At 39.3% G+C, this 22,310-nt stretch overlaps 1 protein-coding gene across 2 annotated transcripts in view; it reads left to right on the plus strand.

The window, feature by feature from the left end:
• The window catches only part of LOC124170158, a 40,939-nt gene that overhangs the window by 7,164 nt on the left and 11,465 nt on the right, over positions 1 to 22,310 (plus strand). For both annotated transcript variants that reach the window (XM_046548858.1, XM_046548859.1), the window contains 3 exons: positions 3,625 to 4,625; positions 8,977 to 9,147; positions 17,001 to 17,231. In XM_046548858.1, coding sequence (XP_046404814.1) covers positions 3,625 to 4,625; positions 8,977 to 9,147; positions 17,001 to 17,231 — 1,403 coding nt within the window. The remainder of the gene's footprint in view (positions 1 to 3,624; positions 4,626 to 8,976; positions 9,148 to 17,000; positions 17,232 to 22,310) is intronic.

Here is a 22,310-nt window from a genome sequence, read left to right on the forward strand (position 1 = left end):
AGAAATTAGGTGTTTTAGAAAACAAATGAGATCAATTAGGCACTTAGTATAGTGCATTTGATTCCCCACTCGATGTCAGCACAGAACAGACACTCAATCGTTTCCCTTGGCAACCAGGTTTTTGTGTATTTATTATAACAATTAACTTTACCCAACTGTGTTCAGAAAAAAAAATCACTTACACCCCCTTTGCTTCCAAAACACTCATATCAAATCCGTACAAGATTTTCATATAATTTTTTGATTTATCAGAGGTTTATTTAATTTTGTGTGTACGTTGGTCAAACAGGCCGCAAATTTAAAATCTTGTTGATTAACACAAAAGAAGTGCTCATTTGAAAGACTCCATTTCCCATTTTTCTAAACACCTGTCCGAATCCGGCCACAACAGTGATTTTAATATTAAAAATTTTACATGTACAGGAGGAAAGTGTAAAACTGGATATTTTAGAAATCACCAAATGCACCCTTGCACGTAACACCAAAATTTTACATGATGTGACTGTATTCAAATGTTCTAATTTTTTATCTACTGTTTTAAAATCTGATTTCTTCCTTGACAATCCTCCTCCTCCCCTTCCCGTTTACCTCGTTACCATCTAACCTTCTACCTGCCTTCCCCCACCCCCCCTCCCCCAGCTTTTATACTTCGTGTTTTGACCCTCCAATACAACCAACAATGCCCAACCCCCCTCCTCCTCATTTAGTTACCCCCCCTCCTTCCTTCACTCTGTTGTTGGGTTACATAAGGCTGGACGTTGTACACTATTGCTCTGTTAGTCTTGATAATGACGGTATAAACATCTAAACTAGTTGACAGTTTAAATAAAAGTTTGTGGAATAGTACTGTGTTTTGTTTCACCATGAACACTGATATTTTGTCGAAACCACCATGAATTTTTGAAATTTTAAATTGTTTTCAGTAGTTGTAGAATATTAGATTTTGATATCACCATGTTCTCTGTATGAATGAAATGTATTCTCATTATATTTTACTTTATTCATATTTTTAGAACACGCAAAATCATATTTAATTTTCTCTTCGTTCAGGCACTGCTAACTCATAATTCAATTATTATTATAAAGTGCAAAATAAAGTTAAATACACCAATTTACTTCACAATGGTAGTTACTTCAATGCATAAAGAAACGAAGTATCTATAAAGGACGTTTTGCGCGGTACACGGAATTGCGCAATCTGACGTGCTTGCAAAGGCACAATCAAAATAGAATAGTTTCCTTCATCAAAGAAACCGAAAGGTATTGACTTCGATTTGTTACCCACAATTTCTGTATTCATAATATATAAATAATTTCGTTTTAGAAATACCGGTTTAGACGAATGGCAAGGGTCAAATTTTATCCTCATTTGAAAAAGGCCAGATTGGCGCCCATGCGATTCCACTCCACGTGACGTCACAGGGACCTAGTTTCTATAGGAGAAGATAGGAGTTATACATCGTCTGAGGTTACCAATGCATGCATGAGGCACAGAGCTCAGGGAAACATGTCTTAATAATCACCTATTAAAACTGGCTAAGGTCGGAAAGTTTTCTTCGTTTGATAAGGTATTAATAAACCTTTTTTAAGCCAAGCGCTACCAGACAGCAAGGTACTCAGCTACCCTCTAGCATCCTGCGTCCTATCAGCGCTCAGAGCCTCGATCAAGGTCACCTCACAAGGCGGGAGGGGGAACCAGAAATACGTCACACGGAGAGATTTCCTTACCCGTCGCGTTTTCGGGCGCTTGAAAATTTTCACTTTTCATTTAATCGCGAAAAATAGATATCGTCATTTAAAAATCTAAAAGCGTGAAATACGTTCTCCAGGAGTAATAATCTTCCGATATAGGCAATAAAAAAATAATAGGAAACCACCCTATTGCGTCGTGTAAAAGCGGTGAATTGCCAGAACACATGCGTGGATGCAAGACAGCAAAGTAGCCCCTGTTCTAATTTCGTTCATGCATTTGCGTAATTCCGCGCCATTTTAGAAATTAGTGCGGCTGTGACCTGCGCAATTACGATGCCTCTTGCTGCGAAAACCTACGTTCAAAAATAAGAATACAGTGAGTCCTCGTCCTACGTCACCCTGTTTAACGTCATGAAAATTTTGAGACCGTCATTCGTTTATCGCACCTTCGCTTCGCGATAACGTCTAGGCTTTTAAATTTCGCGCGAGAAAAAAACGCGAAGCGGCGGGCGTTGCAGGTTGTTCGTTTTGTGGGCGGTAGTACAGTCAGTCTAACCAAAGTGTAAAACGGCATGTTTATTGTTAATTGCGATTACGGATTAAGCAAATTTTCTGCTAAATTAATTCTTAGGTTGGTGCGAAAGGTTTTACTTGACATAATGGTTTTCAGGAACCTAAAAAGTGATTTCAAGGCATTTTTCCTTGTAGAACTTGTGTGAGTTTTTGTCGTCACTTTTTTCGCCTTGTTCACAATAATTTTGGTTCCTGTAACTGCGACGAAGTTTCAGCAATGATGATGCCCAGGTGACGCTCGCCTGGGCGACCACCATAGCGAAGCCGAAAAGCAAATGCGGAAAGATACATAAATGGAGAAGGATTTACGTCACTGCTGCTATTGTCGTCGATGAAGATAGGAACTCGTATTTATGCCATAGTTTGGCATTCCCATCGTAAAAAATGCTCCAGATATGATACGTTTGGGGCCATTCTTCCTCATCTAAAGAGTTATTCATTTTACAGAAAAGAGCCATTAGGATTATTACCAATTCTAACGTAAGGGAACACTGCAAACCACTATTCAGGCAGCAAGGGATTATGACATTGTACGGTCTATATATATTTAAATGTTTAATAAATGTAAAAGTGAATATTGACAGCCATAAAACTGGTGCTGATGTCCACCATTACAACACAAGGCTCAAACATAATCTGTTACAGCCCCACTGTAGGCTGTCAACTACAAAAAATTCTTTTGACCATGTTAAACTTTGCATGTTCAACCACTTACCTCAAGAGGCAAGAAATTGAACTTTAAGAAAGTTTAAAGGTGTTCTTCACTCGTGGATAGTGACTCAAGCTTTTTATTCACTCAATGAATTTCTGGAGAGCAATACTCTAAATTGTATATTCTAGATTTAGTTTTTCTTTGACGAAGACTATTACATTGTTTTATGTTTAATGTTGAATAAATTATGATTATGATTATAAAATTTTTTCGCATAGGAATTGTGAGGTATAGGAGCCGATATTCACTTTTTTACATTGTTACTTGTGGGATATATTATTATATTGTGCTTCGATTAACGTCATTTCTGATCTTAGGTTTTCCCGGCGTATCAGTTGCAGAAAAGTTTCTTGGGTTTTCCACCGGTCAGTGTCGTCCATGTCTCCCGACGTTTCGATCCCCGACTTGCAGTTCATCCTCAGATTCGGAAGATCCGCAAGTTGCGGATCGAAACGTCAGGAGACATGGACGACATCGACCGGTGGAAAACCCGAGTAACTTTTCTGTAACGTCATATCGTTTATCGTCACATTTTTCAGGAACGGTAAGTGACGTTAAACGAGGACTCATTGTAAGGTATTTTGAGTAAAAAAGTTTTTTATTGTTGGCCTGTGTTATCCCTCACTAATTTTTTTGACTCATCTTAGAGGGAAGCACTGCCCTTAGCAGCAAACCGGAGCCGGTCACGGGTGTGAATGGGAAGCAGGTTCCTGCAAACACCAAGACTGAAGAACTGATTAGTTTGGGAGACGACCAGACTCCCGAGTCTTCGTCCATTAGCACCGTTGAGATCAACACCTCACTCTTTGGACGCATATCTCAAGACTTGGCCCTTCATCGAAACATCAACCCCATTCTCTTACCCCCTGATGATGAAAGCGGCGCAACTGCATCCCCGACTGAGCCCCTCGTCATCGACATTGTCGTCCCCGGAACCCTGGACTTAACAGTCCAGGAACTTTCTACAAGTTTGCCTCCAAATCCTTCCGTTTCACCCGCCTGGCACGATCGTAATGTGCCAGGTAGTGAAACAGGTTGTTCCGCCCTCGTTCCTGTCTCTACATGTGCTTCGGACAGTGCTGTGATCTGTGATAGTGGTGTGAAGTGTCCCGATGAAATTAACCAAGGTACTGTGGTGCTTCCTTGTGGAACCCCAGCTGAGAAAACTGTTGAAAGTTCGAGCTTGGAAAGGTGGAAGGCCGATATTCGTGATGGAGTTGATAATTCAGCTGACGATTGCCATCTGTTTTCTATACCGGGTAGCGATTTTGCCCACGATGCTCAGCTTGAAGGGGGGGAAAATGTGGTGGAGGAGGTTAGTACCCTTGATGAACATGTGGGCATTACAGAGCCCGATGCTGATGATGGTGATTCAAGTCGGGACTCTATATTCAGCCATTACATAGCGAGGGCTTCTCCGCCGCCAGAGAAAACAAGAACAATCGATGGGATAGCCGTGGAACAGCTGGCCAAGACATTGTTGGCAGGGTATGCAGATGTTTCGGTTGTTCCAGTCTCGGATCCATACTACCGGTTTAAATTGTGCCGGCTGTGCTTCAGAGCTGGGAAGAGGGTGACGATGATATATGGAGGCGCGTTCACGGACTACAATCTCAAGGATGCCATAGAAGACATGATGCGATTCCAGGTGAGTTGTCTTCTTTCTACGTTCGAGTAACTTTGGATTTTATCTCTTCTAATATTTGGTAAGAATTCATGAATACAGTAGATTCCGTTCAATGGGTCCGCCGGTTACTTGGGGCAACCACTTAATTGGGGCAGATCTTGAAGAACAGAACCCAATAGAGGAATATCCCAGAGTATTCTCCGCTTAATTGGGACAGCATATGCCGCTTTATTGGGCCATGAGTCGGCGACATAGACTCTATACTCGCGAGGAAATTAAATTTTTTTGTTTTCAGAATACCATTTTCATATTTTCCTTCTTTGATTTACTCTTTTTTTCACATCTTTTCCTATCCTATTCCTATTCTTGCCCCATTCTGAAAGTTCTTGTTGTTATACTATCCGCAAGAGGATAGTACTTTTCTTTAATAGGACTTAGTATAAGACATTCATTCAGCGCCGCCCAAGGCTGTGAAAAATATTTTTAACTAAATTGTTATAATTCTTAAAAATTATAATAAGTTAACTAAACTCGCTGATTTATTAATCAAATTAATAGTTTAATGAACTTATGTTGCATTATAAACATTCTTTAGTCTTCTTTCTATCATTTCAACATTTGTTTATGCCCATATACAGATATTTCAATTGTGGCAAGTAAATTCAAACAAGTCTTTGTACAACATGTGAGCATATCCATGCCTAATATCAAACTTTTGCATTTTACACATGTTAAACTAGCCAAATAGGTTTCATTCCTTTCATTTTCCTTCATCAAATAAAACGAAAGGCGTTGATTGTGATCCCTTACCCACCTTTGGTGTATTCATAATACACAAAATTATTTGATTTTTAGAAATCCCTGTTCTGACGAATGTTAATGGCCAATTTCAACCTCATTTGAAAAAGGATAGATTGGCGACGATGCGATGCCACTCCACATAACGTCACAGGGACCTAGATGCTATACAAGTAGATTGGAGTTTTACATCATCTGAGATTACCAATGTATACATGAGGCACAGAGCTCCGGGAAACATCCCTTAACAATCCCCTCTTAAAATTGCATTTGGTCAGAGAGTTTTCTTTGTTTGATAGGGTACTAGTAATCCTTATTTAAACCAAGCACTACCTACTAGCAAGGAACTCTATGCTACCGCCATGTTCGACAGCAAGCAGCCAGAGGTCACACAGGCTTTTCGCAGCATTCATACTTAGCCATCGCGCTTTCGTACGCTTGAAAATTTTCACTTTTCATTGAATCACAAAAAACTGATATGTATCATCATTTAAAAATCTAAAAGCGAGATATATGTACTCCAGGAGTAATAATCTTTCGATTTAGGCAATGAACAATAATAGGAAACCACCCTATGTAGACAAAAAAATGATTGGGTGAAAGGTGCACCTGTACATGGCATCAACAGTTTCATGTCTTGGTAGTTGACAGACATGGGACAACTAAAGCTCGCTCTGTAATCCACACAATCAAACAGGCTGTGACACTAACAAATTCAGATATAATGACATACAGTACTCAAAATCTCACCATGAATGACTTCATTGTGTGTTTCCGAAAAACCTGGTCAATTTCAAAAATCACTGCAGTGTCTTTACAAGAGAATGACATTAGTGTCTCATTTATGCATCCACACGATCCATCGAAATGTTCCACATGGCCCAAAGTAGAAGAAAGACTTATGTGAAGTGCCATTGAAAAATACTCTGTGCAAATTGCAACTCATTCACCGTTTCCAGGCAGTAGCAGTGGGTGTTTGCACACATTGGATGCTATGGAATTAAACAAGATTGAACTTGCTTTCAGTCAATAGATGTAACCAATCATTCAGATATGAACTTTTCACTGTTATTAATGCTAAGTAGAATGAAACGGCATTTTTTTCCCCTTGAAGGTATGCAATCTTGGTGTACAAGAGTCGAAAACAACTTTGACATGCCTTAAAACAAAAAGTATAAAAATACTACCTTTTTTATTTTTTAATTGAAAGCAGAACATTTTAACTACCCGCTGATAATTTTTTTTAAGAAAATAAAAGGTGGCCTTTTTTAGTAATAAATTGTTAAATAATGACTAATTTTTATTGTTTAAACAAGTCCTATTTGTTTATTCTTGCTTCAAATGACTTGAAAGTTATGCCATAATGTGCGTAAATGAATTTTCTTTCAAATAAAACAATAACCACTGCTTTACGGGCCGTGGTTCCTTAGTAATCAACATTTATGTGATTTTTCATTTTTTACTCTGAGGCCTGACACTGCAATGTTCAAGGGGCGGTAACTTTATGACGGTTCAGTTCTGAGCAGAGATAAAGTCATCGTTATTCATCATAAGGATACTGCTTTCACATGTACAAATTTCAGAGAAATCGGTGATGGTCACCTGACATGATTTTGCACTATCTGCCTGATTTGAGATGAAATGGCCCAATAATTGTGGAGCAGATATGAGCATTGACGTTGGAACTTACGTTGCATCATCAAGGTTCGTTATTCGCTTTCACCTACCGTAGTTAAGTTTATTATGTGGTAAATAGTGGCATAAAAAATGTTTTCTATGGTTAACTTAAACGAAGTATTGGTTTCCCTAAAGTATACGAAGTGCCAAACGTGAAAAATATTATATATTCGTAGAAACATTGTCCATGTATACCACTATATTGTTCTTGTTAGTTCAATCATTTTTATAACTTATTTAACTTGGTGGCTATAATGTGGTAGTGTCGGAGTGACTCGCGGAACTTCGGTTTCGCGGAAAAGGGTATCACCATTATCGCGAGCCAGCTATTTTCCTCCCCCTGTGACGAGGCCGACTAGTCACTCACTCAACCCCTCCCCCACCCTGGGCAATGACCTTCCTATCAATCCGAGCGGTACCTGCAACCTTTGCTCCTCAGGATTGACTTATATTGAGGCGCCGTCCTCCGGCCAGAACCTTGTTCCTTCCTTCCCTTACTCGGTCGCGGGTCGTCATCCGACCTCCTCCGAGCATCCTCCCTTACTCGGTCGCGGGTCGCTATACCGACCTCCTCCGGGCATCCTCCCTTACTCGGTCGCGGGTCGCTATACCGACCTCCTCCGGACTTCCTTCCTGCCTTCCCAGCCTCGCCAGGAGCCGTCGTACCGTCCGCACCCGAGTCGCCGTCCGTCACAGGTCTTGTCTGCCGCTGAATTCATGTGAGTCCTCATTTCCCCCTTATCCGCTGTGCCTGATCGTCCAGTGTATCTGACTATTAAAAACCCATGAATTAATCCACTGTCTAGTTATTGAGAATACGCTCCCCACCAATAATGTTGCGACCGCCAACCACGCGACAGTAGTACTATAACCTTTTTCGCTGTGTTACTGTGCATTTTAAAATGGTTTTTGTGAGCCGTCTCGAAAGGGCTAAATAAGGCCACTAAAGACAAAAGAGGGCGGAGGAAACAATAGCGAGCATTTATTCGTGACTTATGAAAAAGGTTTGAAATTACATGACTCGATTTTACGAAGTGCCAATTTTCCGGTCCAAATGACTTCGTGTAATCGAGATTTTACAGTACAGTGAGTCCTCGTTCTACGACACCCCGTTTAACGTCAGTTCGCGATAACGTCACGAAAATTTTGAGACCGTCATTCGTTTATCGCACCTTCGCTTCGCGATAACGTCAAGGCTTTTAAATTTCGCGCGAGAAAAAAACGTGAAGCGGCAGGCGTTGCAGGTTGTTCGTTTTGTGGGCGGTAATACAGTCAGTCTAAACGAAGTGTAAAACGGTGTGTTTATTGTTAATTGCGATTATGGTTTTAGCAAATTTTCTGCAAAATGAATTCTTACGTAGGTGCGCAATGTTTTACTTGACATAATTGTTTTCTGGAACCTAAAGAGTGATTTCAAGGAATTTTTCCGTGCAGAACTCAGAGTTTTTGTCGTCACTTTTTTCGCCGTGTTCACAATAATTTTGGTTCCCTTAACTGCGACGATGTTTCAGCGATGATGATGCCCAGGCGACGCTCGCCCGGGCGACCACCATAGCGAAGCCGAAAAGCAAATGCGGGAAGATACAAAAATGGAGAAGGATTTACGTCAGTGCTGCTATTGTCGTCGATGAAGACAGGAACTCGTATTTATGCCGTAGTTTGGCATTCCCATCGTAAAAAATGCTCCAGATATGATATGCTAAAATTTTTTCGCGTAGGAATTGTGAGGTCTAGGAGCCGATATTCACTTTTTACATTGTTTCTTATGGGATATTATGTTTCGATTAACGTCATTTGGTTTATCGTCACATTTTTCAGGAACGGTAAGTGACGTTAAACGAGGACTCACTGTATTCATTAATCTCAACCAATGTGATGTTCTAAATCTGTCTTTCAGGTCTCCACCTCCGATGACTACCCCCAGGTGATCTGTGACCATTGTCTCTTGAAACTAACAAAATTCAAGCGCTTCAAAGAGCAATTCCGGGAGGCCAAAGAGTTTTTTGATGAGGAACTCAGGAGAAATAACAAAACAGTCGATGAAGGTGGCGGTTTATCGTCAAATAAGGTAAGTTATTTACAGCAGATTCCGTTTAATGGGTTTACTGGTTACTTGGGGCATAGACTCTATACTCGCGACGAAATTAATTTTTTTTTTTTTGTTTTCGGAGTACCATTTTTTTATATCTTCCTCCTTTGATTTACTCTTCTTTTTCAAAAATGTTCCAATTCTTGCCCTATTTTGAAAGCTCTTGTTGTTATACTATCCGCAAGAGGATAAGACTTTTCTTTAAAAGGATTTAGTAAAAGACATTCATTCAGCGTTGCCCGTGGCTGTGAAAAATATTTTTAACTAAATTATAATTCTTAAAAGTAATAATAAATTAACTAAACTCACTGATTTATTAATCAAATTAATAGTTCAATAAACTTATGTTGCATTATAAACATTCTTTTGTCTTCTCTCTACAGCTTCAAAGTTTTTTATGCCCATATACAAGAGAGTTCTGAAAGTATACCGGGACTAGCCACGGTAATAACTTTTTACGGAGTCACCTGCAATGCACAAATAGTGCGAAAAATCCACAGAGGAAAAATCATTCGCCTTGACCGGGATTCGAACTCGGATCCCTCGATTTCTGGCCGAGTGCTTTAGCCAGTTAAGCTACCGAGGCGTCATTCTCCCCTGTGGAAATTTGGGACTATACCGGACAAGGTGGTATGGACTCGGAAATCGAGGGATCCGGGTTCGAATCCCGGTCAAGGCGAATGATTTTTCCTCTGTGGATTTTTCGCACAAGAGAGTTCGCCTAATTGGGGCAGCCGCTTAATTGGGGCAAAGTGCACAAGTCCCGATATGTCCAAATTAACCGGAATCTACTGTATTATTAAGTGTAATGGGGAATTCCACTGAAAATGGATGATTATGTGATAAAATATTATCCTTAATTCTAAAAATTACGGTGAAAGGAGTTCATCTCTAACCTGCGTATTATTCGTAAATTCCAATTTGAAAATTGTATTGTTATCTTGCGCTCCAAACGACCCATCGCCATGTTGGCTGAGCGTGATGTCAGACAGTGGTGCTGCGAGGAGGGGGTTTTGGGGAAGAAACCCCCCCCCCCCCTAGAGCTCATAGAAATGCCTAAGTTTAATCCATTGTACTTAATTGGATTGATATTACTAATAGAATAGTGTGTAAGGATTAATAAAATTTCCCTCACAAAGCCATAAAACTCACCATTTTGAACCATTTATCTTAAAATTCCGCAAGTTATTAATCTCACACCGAAGGCTTATCCTGGTGGGTATACCATACTCCCACACACCCTGGTATTAGTTGCACCTAAACCCCCTCCAGCCTTAATTCCTAGCTGCGCCCCTGACGTCAGAGTCCAGTGAACAAAACGTTTACGTGATGCCAGTAGACTATTTGTCCCAGTTTTAAAAAAAACCTATGTATCTCTCAGTACAATTTTTTTTTTCATAGCATTATATTTTCATTTCGTCTTCACTCATGAAATATTTATCCTTAATAATTGACAGGTTTAAAAAATGTATGCATACTGGAAGATGCAGCACAGTCTCGACAAATAGCACTTATTACTTTTTCATCCTCCTCATCTACGGCGATTTCCACAGTATGTACAGGCGGTCCTCGACTTTCGTACAATTCGCACTTTCGTACGTTCAAAATTGACACCTTTTACTTGACTTTCGTGCGCTAAATTCGGACTTTCGGACGTTGGTTATTTTTTTTAAATTCCTGCGATGTTTATTGCACATCCCAACATTCAGTTGTTTCAAATGGCAGTACATGTGAACAATATGAACGTATATAATGAAGGGAATTGTTGGTAGTTGACTCTAATCTAGGTGATTTATTTGGGAGAGGGACTGCCTGCTATAGGCTCCTTCATCAAGAGAAGAAGAAAGCCTTCATTGGAGATATTTTTCAAAAGAAGTTGACTAGACATCATCAAATAGCTTTCAATAAAACTAGTAAGATCTTCTTTCTAATTGTGTTTTTTCGTTTGAGTGCTGATTAATTCATGTACACCTTCAGCAATGATATTGCACGAAATATCACACGAATTCCGTTTGTCTTTTTTTTAATAACATGCGAAATATACACGTTCACGAATGTCACCTGCCAAAATGTCGAATTTTGGTGTAAAAATTAAAAGGTATCCAAAGTGCGGGTTCAACAATTACATTTTGTTTTGCTTCTTGATGTGTCTTTTTATTTATAGTGGACGTAATAAGTGGAATGTCAACTTAAAATGCCAAGAGGAAGTTTCACTCGATAGCCAACGGAGATCTTGTTTTTTAAACTTTTATTTGCATTTTCTGCGTATTTTCAAAAGAAATTAGATGATTTGAGGAGTTTTATTAACGTATTATTAAAATTAAGTCAATTGAAATGAATTCCGTGGAAAAAAAGGTTTTAGTACGTATATTCCGCTATTTTGGAACGTAACCCCTAATTAGTATGGAAGTCAATGGTTCGACTTTCGTACATTCGACTTTCGTACAAGTTTTCGGGAACGCATTGTGTACGAAAGTCGGGGACCGCCTGTATTAGATTATATTTCTCACTTTATGTTATATAGCCCCAACGGTGCTAACGCTCAAATTTATTAATAATTGAACCTATCCCATTGCTGAATCACCGTACAGTGAGTCCTCGTTTAACGTCACTTACCGTTCCTGAAAAATGTGACAATAAACGAAAAGACATTAATCAAAGCATAATATCTCATAAGAAACAATGTAAAAAGTGAATATCGGCTCCTAGACCTCACAATTCCTACGTGAAAAAAATATTAGCGTATCATATCTGGGGCATTTTTCACGATGGGAATGCCTAACTATGGCATAAATACGAGTTCCTGTCTTCATCGACGGCAATAGCAGCAGTGACATAAATCCTTCTCCTTTTTTGTATCTTCCCGCATTTGCTTTTCGGCTTTGGAGTGCGGTCCAATGAATGCTACTTCCGCTGCCAGACGCTACAGATGGTGATCCGGAGCACCAGTCCATAGGCCCTACGTTCGCTACGAGAATTTCTTTTCGAACTGGTCAGGAGCGAAATTAAAATGGCGGAAATGAACGAGGGCGGGCAAACTGGGATTATGAAATCGAAGAGATGGTTTTAATTGCGAATTGAGGCGGGCGGGCGTCGCATGGGCATCATCATCGCTGAAACATCGTCGCAGTGACAGGAACCAAAATTATTGTGAACATTGTTCTCTTGGAAATTTTCGTGGAAATGTCTCTGATGCTAAAATTTGCCAAAACCGTAATCGCAATTAACAATATACACACCGTTATACACTTTGAATAGACTGACCGTATTACCGCCCACGAAACAAACAACCTGTAACGCCTGCCACTTCGCCTTTTTTTCTCGCACGAAATTTAAAAGACGTGACGTTATTGCGAAGCGAGGGGGGGATAAATGAATGACGATCTCAAAATTTTCGTGACGTTATTGCGAAATGACGTTAAACGGGGTGACGTAGAACGAGGACTCACCGTAAGTCTCTCTTCCAGACCTTAGGAATTCTTATTGTAAGTTAATCGGCGTCATTCATGTTCCGTTGTATTTCTCCTAAACGTTAACTTCACATATTTCAATATTGCACCTAGGACACATTAAAAGTAATTAGTAAATGACAGTAGTTAAATGAGATGAAAACCAAGTTTTGGATTGCTAGCGGACAAGGTTGTTGATTTAATTTATGCTACATTTCAATTTCGTGGCTACTTAACTCCACGGCGAGAAATCTTCATTACTGGAGAAGAAACAAGTGACCATGAATTAATCTACCTTCAGAATGTTCCCAGAGTGCGTCTTTATGAAGTCGTAGTTAGCCATATGTGCACGGGAAAAACTTTTTAACTATTCACAACTGTTTTTGACACACCCTTCAAGATATGAATCAGTATCGTCGTAGATGTTTGTTATCGTCATTACTGTTATGTTATTGCCATGGGGCGAATCTGCTTACTCGCATTCTGACTTCACAGAGCGTTCTTGCAGCACGAAAGAATTCAGTAATTTTCACGAACTTTGAAGCTCTGTGGCATTAAGAATATTGAGAATTGTGTAGTCATATTTTGCATACGTCAAAAACTTACTTATCTAGATGTGTAAAAAATTTACCTTTTTTAATTCTATGAGAGCACCCCATTGTAATGGACACAGTGTGAACGAAACCCTTAGGGCGGGCTCGTGGGTTACACTCCTGGGGCAGGGTCTATAAGCACGATCTTTTTACCTCTGCACCCAGAAGGGGGCGGACAGGAAGGAAAAGGGAAGGAGGCGTCGTCGCGATGGGAGCCCAACAACGCCTCCTGGGAGGGGATAGGGAAGGAAGGGAAGGAACGAGGAATCCCGCACCGTCACAGAGGCGGGCGGGTCCTACCAACAGCGAAACCAAGCTTACGCAATTAATATGCTACCAATCCTAGTAGATTTTCCTATGAGGAAGAAAAATCTATCGATGAAATCGGTAGATATTGTAATGGACACAGTGTAGCTTTCCAGTTGCTTTGAATGAATTAATTCCCCTCAAATTTTAATTGTTTTGATGATTTAAAAAAAACATTCAGAGATAACCGTTGAGTACCAATGGCACATAATGCCATAAATTTTCTCCATCATTTTCAAACAACAGCAGAGTCCCGATTATCCGGCTGTGGTTTAAGAGTGTTGCGGCTTGTCCCTGCATGAGCTTTGCACTTTTTCGATGTTTTCAGCGATCTTTAACACTGTGAGTGCCGGCTGCTAAATTGAAAGCCCTACTGAAAAATCCAGCCATTTTTTACTATATTCGTACATTTTTTAAAACATTAGCATCAAAAGTATATTTATATCGATGTGCATTTCAATAAAAATGGACTTTGCTCTATTTTTATGAATGAGTTGAATAACTTTTATTGCTAATTTTAAAATATGTAATTTACAAATGAAAAACTACTGTTTTTGAAAAATAAAAAAGTTGTAACATATGATGTAACGCCATAACATGCATAATAATTTTTTTAATACGCTCAATTTGAACTATTTAAAGCATGGAAATCATAAAAAAGCATTGTTCCGAGCAAAGTATTGTAAATCCTAGATGACAAAAAGGGTCAATGCACCCTCAACGAACGGTCCATTGGCCCAAAGAATTTTCACACTAAGTGGCCTAAGATGAGGATGCCGGTAGCTACAGAGGACTTTTCGTCCTCAAGACATAAAGTGAACTCTTTTTCCATCGAGCAGTTGATTTTTGAAAAAACAGAACCCCTAAGCAGTAAACTGGAAAAGTACCACGGGCGAAATATTACGGCTTCATGCGTACAAAGTCAATTAAATGGAAAGACGTAATATTACGTCCATGGCACGCAAAGTGTTAAAAAAAAAAAAATTAACAAAATGGGTTTGAGTGTAGTCCCCCCCTTAACTTTTATCATGGGCGTTTTTGGAAAAATAAAGGGGGAACTATATTCGGACAAATACGGTATACAGTGGAACCTCGTTAAAGCGAGTACGGGCTATAGCGACACCCCCGCTATTACGAGAGATAGCCGATGCACCGTCAATGGACCCTATACTAAGCGTGTTAAAAAATTTGTTTTTACGAGACCCTTTCGGTGTTGGCTCTCGCCATAGCGAGGGTTTCACCGCCGGAAAAACTTACATCAAGACTTCTTAACCTCTGTAATTGCTAGCGATCTGTTAGAAATGAAGTTAATGGAGTGCTCAGTCTCAAATTTATGTGGTAAACTGTCGTTCGATAAATATGATGATTGACGAAACAATGCTTTGCATGATTTTTATTCAGTGCGGTGCTTATAAATTGTTTGAATAGTTAGTCGTAATTCGAGTAAGGAAATTTAGTGATGCAAAAAAACATCGCCTTTCGTCTGGATTTATGCTTACGTTTATCGGATAGATGTTTATCTGTCGCCGCACCACTCCTGTTCATGTATATCTGTTCGCAACAGGTATATTGGCATTATTTGCTCCACCTCCGGTAAAGCGACAATTCGCTATAGCGAGTGTTTATTAGTGCACCGTAGGGTGTCGTTATATCGAGGTTTCACTGTATATCGCTCTTTTGGAACGTTTACCCCTGATTAGTACGGAACTCAAGGGTTCGACCTTTGTGCATATTTTCCGGAACGCATAGTGTGGGGAAGTCTGGGACCGCCTGTAATTCCCATGTTTTTTTTTTTCACGGTCTACATGTCGTCAAATTCACGGTCTGTAGATGAGGTATTTTAGATAAAAATATTGATCACGTAACAATCATTGGCCACACGTTAGCGAAAAATTTAACAAACGCGATAGACACCGTGAATGTAAACAAAGCAGCAATGGAAGTGCTATCTCTCCTGACGTTACATATCGTTTGCAAAATTCAGCTCCAGCTAAAGGTAGTGAGAGGGGAAATAGAGGGACCAGGGTGCCAGGGAAGAGAAGGAGTGTCCGAATTTTTGCAATTGTTAATGAACACTTTGGTTACTAGTCTTCCGGCTTTGGTACGGGCTTAAGGTCAATGTGTCATCATGGCACACGGACCAATAATAGGGTGGTTTCCTATTATTTTTTTATTGCCTAAATCGAAAGATTATTACTCCTGGAGTACATATTTCACGCTTTTAGATTTTTAAATGACGATATCTATTTTTCGCGATCAAATGAAAAGTGAAAAATTTCAAGCGCGCGAAAACGCGACGCGTAAGTAGGAATGAAGGGAAAAAGTCCGTACAACGCATTTCTGGTTCCCCCTCCCGCCTGGTAGGTGACCTTGATCGAGGCTCTGAGCGCTGATACGACGCAGGCTGCTAGCAGGTAGCTGAGTACCCTGCTGGCTGGTAGCGCTTGGCTTAAATAAGGATTATTAATGCCTTTCAAACGAAGAAAACTTTCCGTCCTTAGCCAGTTTTAATAGGTGATTATTAAGACATGTTTCCCTGAGCTCTGTGACTCATGCATGCATTGGTAGCCTCTGACGATGCATAACTCCTATCCTCTCGTGTAGAAACTAGGTCCCTGTGACGTCACGTGGAGTGGAATCGCATGGGCGCCAATCTGGCCTTTTTCAAATGAGGATAAAATTTGACCCTTGCCATTCGTGTAAAACGGTATTTCAAAAACCAAATAATTTGTGTATTATGAATACACTAATGGTGGGTAACGAATCGCAATCAATGCCTTTCGTTTTCTTTGATGAAGGAAACTACCCTATTGCGCTTAGAATGTAAATGTGCAGATAAATACAGAATATGCACATGCAGATAATCCTGGGGTCATGCTAGCTGTACCACTAGGCTATTCAAACTTCAAAAATGGGCCATCAGGATATTGATGGGTGTTAATAAATCTACTAGTTGTAGGCAATTTTTCAAAAAGCTCAATATCTTGACTCTTCCTTGTATTTACATTTATTATGCTTCAATATATGTCAAAGAGCAGCACCTCACTTTGGGTTTGGTTTTAAATAACGAACTGCACCTGTACAACACCAGGAGGAGCAAAGACTTTAGAACTGTGTCACACAATCTTTCATCATATGCAAAAGGTCCTCCCTACGGTGGTTGCAAATTCTTCAACCACCTGCCATTGAATATTAAAGGTGTTAACTGCCTCCTAGATTTTAAAGTAAAGTTGAAAAGGTATTTGATATCTAATGCCTTTTATTCTGTGAACGAATTTCTTTCAATGTAATGTTTTTCATTGTATTCTCTTCTTTATTTTATTTTGTTTATTTCTTTGACTTGTCCTATACATGTATAAGTGTCCTGGGATGATTAAAATTATTATTATTATTATTATTAATGTGTGGACAGTGTCTACAAGTGACTGACCTTGAAATATGGTGAAAAATCGATTTTTCTGTAATTCCCTGCCACTGTTCCTAGGTGGTGTCCGTGCAACCGGTGGAGCCCTCTGTTGATAAGGAGGTGAATGTGCACCCTGGGCACCGTTCCTCAATGGGGGAAGAGGCGATGATGCATTCTTCTGCTACGACAACTGCCATGGACGTGGAGGCTCCGTGCACGTCGAAGCTGGAAGAACGTCTACGGGAAACCAACACGACAGGGGAGGAAATGGACCACGACATGTCGGCACATGAAGAATTTCACGATGAAGTTAGTTTATTTCTATTTATTTATAAAAATTTTTTATTTCAATATAACTTCCAAAACAAAATTAACGGAAAAACTTGAGTAGGCATAGAAATTCAACTCAGGGATGCCGACTTACAAAAAATATTGGGGGCAAGGCCGTAGCCAGGGGGGGGATCAAGGGGGATTGATTCCCCCCCCCGAAATGAAAAAAAATAAATAGACATTTAATGATCGCTTGGTGCTCACATGACGATATTATATAGCGGCGCAGTGACATCTAGTAGTCCAAGGCGACTCAAGTCAATAATAATCTAAGCGAATTTGTAGGTGCAGTGTGTGTAGTTGTAGTGCAGTGTGTGAAATAATAGTGCTGTGAATTAGTAGGGAGGTGATTGACTTATGAGCCTCCTGAGGGACCGCAGAATTGACGTCGACACCGAGGAGTTAAAAAAAATTCACTAACTCTTGGTTAACTATGTGGTATTCCATTATTTCCTGGATATAGACAGTTACTTATACCACTTATTTTATAAGAGCGCGACCCGGGTTTCAATGAGTAATCATCATCATCAGGCGCTAATTATAATTTGTTTATCTTGCTGTTAATCTTGTTGTTACCGAGGAGTTAATCCATTTTTTCGCTGCAAAGACAGCTATAAGGCTAACTTCAATATTATAATAATATTTTTATACTTTCCTTTAAGGGTTTATAATAAATATGATTATTTAACCGTGTACGCTAGTTTATTTATCTTATAAAAATAATTTTATGTTTGTCTACTATTCCGTAAACCCCCCGAAAATATTTTCTGGCTACGGCCTTGATTGGGAGGGGGCACAAACCGAGGATCTTACAGCGGGAAATTTTATAAGTATTGAGTTTTCAGTTTTTAAAGCATTTTAGGAGAGTCATATGATCAACATTAGAACCCTGATAACTCAATTCTCGATATCTGGACACTCCGAGGAAAATCGACAACCCGGACACATTTTTTTCTTCACACCCATAACGAATTTTAGAGGGGGCTTGGGCCCCCTCAGGCCCAATGGAGTCGGCGCCACTGATTCAACTACCGTAATTGTCTGTACACAGTCCCCCCTTTTTTTTTCAAAAATGCCCATGGTAAAAGTAAAGAGGGGGACTATATTTAAACCCATTTTTTAAATTTTTTCCTGAAACTCAAGCCTCATAATTAGGGGGGGGGGGGACTATATTTGGAGAAATACAGGTGTTAGGCTGCGCATTAGAGGAAAACGGACACAGTAGTAAGGGCGTCAGGAAGCGAATTGAATAAGCAAAGGACGATACCAATAGGGTGGTTTCCTATTATTTTTTTATTGCCTAAATCGACTACTCCTGGAGTACGTATGTCACGCTTTCAGATTTTTAAATGACGATATCTATTTTTTGCGATTAAATGAAAAGTGAAAATTTTCAAGCGCGCGAAAATGCGATGTGCAAGTAGGAATGTCGGGAAATCTCTCCGTGCGACGTATTTCTGGTTCCCGCTGCCGCCCTGTGAAGTGACCTTGAGGCGAAGCTGAGCGCTGATACGATGCAGGCTGCTAGCGGGTATCTGAGTACCCTGCTGACTGGTAGCGCTAGGCTTAAATAAGGATTATTAATACCTTATCAAACAAAGAAAACTTTCCGACCTTAGCCAGTTTTAAAAGGTGATTATTAAGACATGTTTCCCTGAGCTCTGTGCCTCATGCATGCATTGGTAACCTCAGACGATGTATAACTCCTATCTTCTCCTATAGAAACTAGGTTCCTTTGACGTCACATGGAGTGGCATCGCATGGGCACCAATCTGGCCTTTTTCAAATTAAGTTAAAATTGACCATTGCCATTGGTCTAAAATGGGATTTCTAAAGCCAAATAATTTGCATATTATGAATACACTAATGGTGGGTAACGAATCGCAATCAATACCTTTCGTTTTCTTTGATGAAGGAAACTACCCTATTCCAAAAAAAAATAACAGAAAAACTTGAGTAGGTAGAGCAATTCCACTACCGTATATGTCTGAATATAGTCCCCCCTTTTTTTTCAAAAATGCCCATGGTAAAAGTAAAGGGGGGACTATATTTAAACACACTTTTTAAATTTTTTCCTGGAACTCAAGCCTCAAAATTTGGTGGGGGGACTATATTTTAGAGGGGTACTATATTTGGAGAAATACGGTACTTAGGCTGCACATTAGAGGAAAACGGACACAGTAGTAAGGGCGTCAGGAAGCGAATTGCTCTAGCAAAGAAGGCGTTCATGAACAGGAAGGAGCTTCTGAGAGGATCGTAATGTAAGAGTTTGAACCCGAGCCTGCCAGGTGGGAAGCCAACACTATAGCCACCACACCAACCCAAACCCCTTAATAATAATAATAATAATAAATTTTATTGGTCCTGAGACTGGTATGTTACAAGTATAGGACAAGTCAAATATAAATCTTAAATCATTTGTTACAATACACATACATATATCACAACATAGTACATTATTATGCATCAGAAACCCATTAGCACATATGAATGTAACTTACAATAATCAATTTCCTAAGAATTCATTTACATCATAATGCAGGGTTGATTGATTTAAATCACTTGATTTTTATTTTTAAAAATCAGGTGATTTAAATCATAATGTAATCTATATGTTTGATTTTTAAAGAGTCAAGAAAAGGAAGCTGTAAGTGTATAACTTTGATTTTTATTTCTTAATTAATACAATGAATCGACAGTTATCAGCACAATGGTGGCTCTTAAATAGAAATGATACTGTAGGAATGCATGTAACATGAAAATTAAAAAAAAATGGCTTTAATTATAATACTAGTGCATCCGTTGAAAAAAATTGTTTTCTGATTTAACTTCTAACCTTAGGCACCATACAAAGTTGCAATTACAGAATTTTTCTAAACTTCATATGCTTTACAACCGCATAATATAGCACATTTGATACTTCCAATGGCAATGTTATATTATGCTGGTGTAATTTTTAATTTGATACCATTGGCATTTCCATAGTTCTCTCCCCTGATTGACTAAATGTTGTATTAAGTTTAGGGTATGTTGCCTCTTATTGTTTCTGCAAACGATCATTCTCCAATATATGCTGCCCAAATAGTTAGTTTTGCAAATAACTGAACTTTTGATGAATGGAGAATCATAAAAATCTCCTTTAAATCAATAAAATCCGATTTAAATCAATAAAATCTGATTTAAATCAACAAAAATGATTTTTTTGAAAAAAAATCATGATTTTTATCAACCCTGTCATAATGACACTCGTTTATCAATAATAAATTTACTCTTTTTTTAAATTTTCCCAATTTCTCTATTGATTTTATATTTTCGGGTAGTTTATTGTAGCACTTCAGTGCCATTTTGTATGGGCCCTTAAGGAGTAATTTTGTACGGCTTTGTGTGGTGTGAATATTTGCTTTACACCTTGTGTTGTAACTGTGTATATCGCAGTTCTTACAGAAAATATGATTGTGTATTTTTACAAATACAACAAGTTGTGAACTGTCATCATAGGCTGAGTACATACCAGAAGCAACTGATGATATCAACACAACAGCAACTCAACTGAGTCAACTAGAGTTTCTTTGAAGGCCGTTTTACACAGGGCACAGAATTGCGCTGGTTAGAGCTGCATTAATTTCTGAAATGGCGTGGAATTGCGCGAATGCATGAACGAAATTGGAACAGAGGCTATTTTGGCATCTCACGTCCATGCATTCTCGCATGTGTTCTAGCTATTCACCGCTTTCACACGACGCAATTTCGATTGCGCCTTCGCATGTACGTCAGATTGCGCAATTCAGTACACTGTATGAAACGGCCTTTCGGTTTACGCCGCGTGTACATACAAAAGAAACCCAAGTTGACAAGTTGTCCAGTCACTCACACCGATTTTAGGTTAATCTTCTATATTATTTCCACAGCATAGATACCTTTTTCTCAACTTATTCGCAACCAAACTCTACAAATGAGGTACCAAAATGCGTAGAATTTGTCGGAGAATATGCGACGGCATATCTTACTTCCTAAATATTGCTAATGTTTCCTAAAATTGGTGTTTAAATAATGAAAAAAAAAAACAAAGAAAAAACCTGTAAATATTCCTGACGTTAACGGCGCACAAACTGATACATTTGTTTATTTGCAACAATATCTTGCATTCTTTGCATAACTTTTATCAAAATGCGGCTGATTCCACATTGAAGTCTCCTGTTGATACGTAAGTATGAGTCATCATGTGCGTTTAACAGAGGATAGTGTAATTGCTTCCAAGGTTGTGTTTAAAGAGGTCCACTGGCCTCAATTTGTACGTGAACATTGCAGTTAAATTTGTACATAAGACCCTGCCCCTTTTTTTTCTACATTTTAAAATTAGAAATGCGCCTATCCCTCTTGTGGACCTGCATTGAAAAGAGCGGGGGAAGCCCGCTGGGAGCAGGCACATCACGCTCGGCTATTTCAATATTTTAACTGTATTTCAGATACAAAGCTCAATAAAGAACTGTAATATAATAGTTTATAGAAAATAAACAAATTTGTTAACTTTGTTATCTTACCTGTTAGGTTAAAATCATATGCCCCAGCTTGCCCAGCTTCGTCTGCCACTACCTGTTTCTCGGGTTTCCAACCAGGTCAGGGTCTGCATTGTGTACGCCAACGTTTCGTTGGGAGACTTTCCCAATATCCTCGGGGCTGATGATGCCGATGTCGCTGTGTTTTGATGTACCGTATAAGCGTGTGTAAGAGGCGCACCCCTATTTTGAGCATCGAAGCTATTAAGAAAAAAATTTTGCGGCATTTTTTTTAAACTATCGCGCGGTGTTGCAGACGTATGCCTGGAATTTCGACAGTTATCGAAATTTCCTCTTTCAATACTATTTGAAAGAGGAAATTTTGATAACTGCGGCGGTAATAACGGCATTAGAGGGAGGAGAAAGAGTTCCGATCCTCTCTTCGCATATGCGGTTGCTCTACGATGCTTGTCCTATTCACGAATAATTTTGTTTAAATGCTCTCGCAGGAGTATTGCAATAGAATTGCAGCCGTGGAAAATTTTAAGGCAACACACGACAG

This window comes from Ischnura elegans, chromosome 13 (genome assembly GCF_921293095.1).
Source record: "Ischnura elegans chromosome 13, ioIscEleg1.1, whole genome shotgun sequence".
NCBI lineage: Eukaryota > Metazoa > Arthropoda > Insecta > Odonata > Coenagrionidae > Ischnura > Ischnura elegans.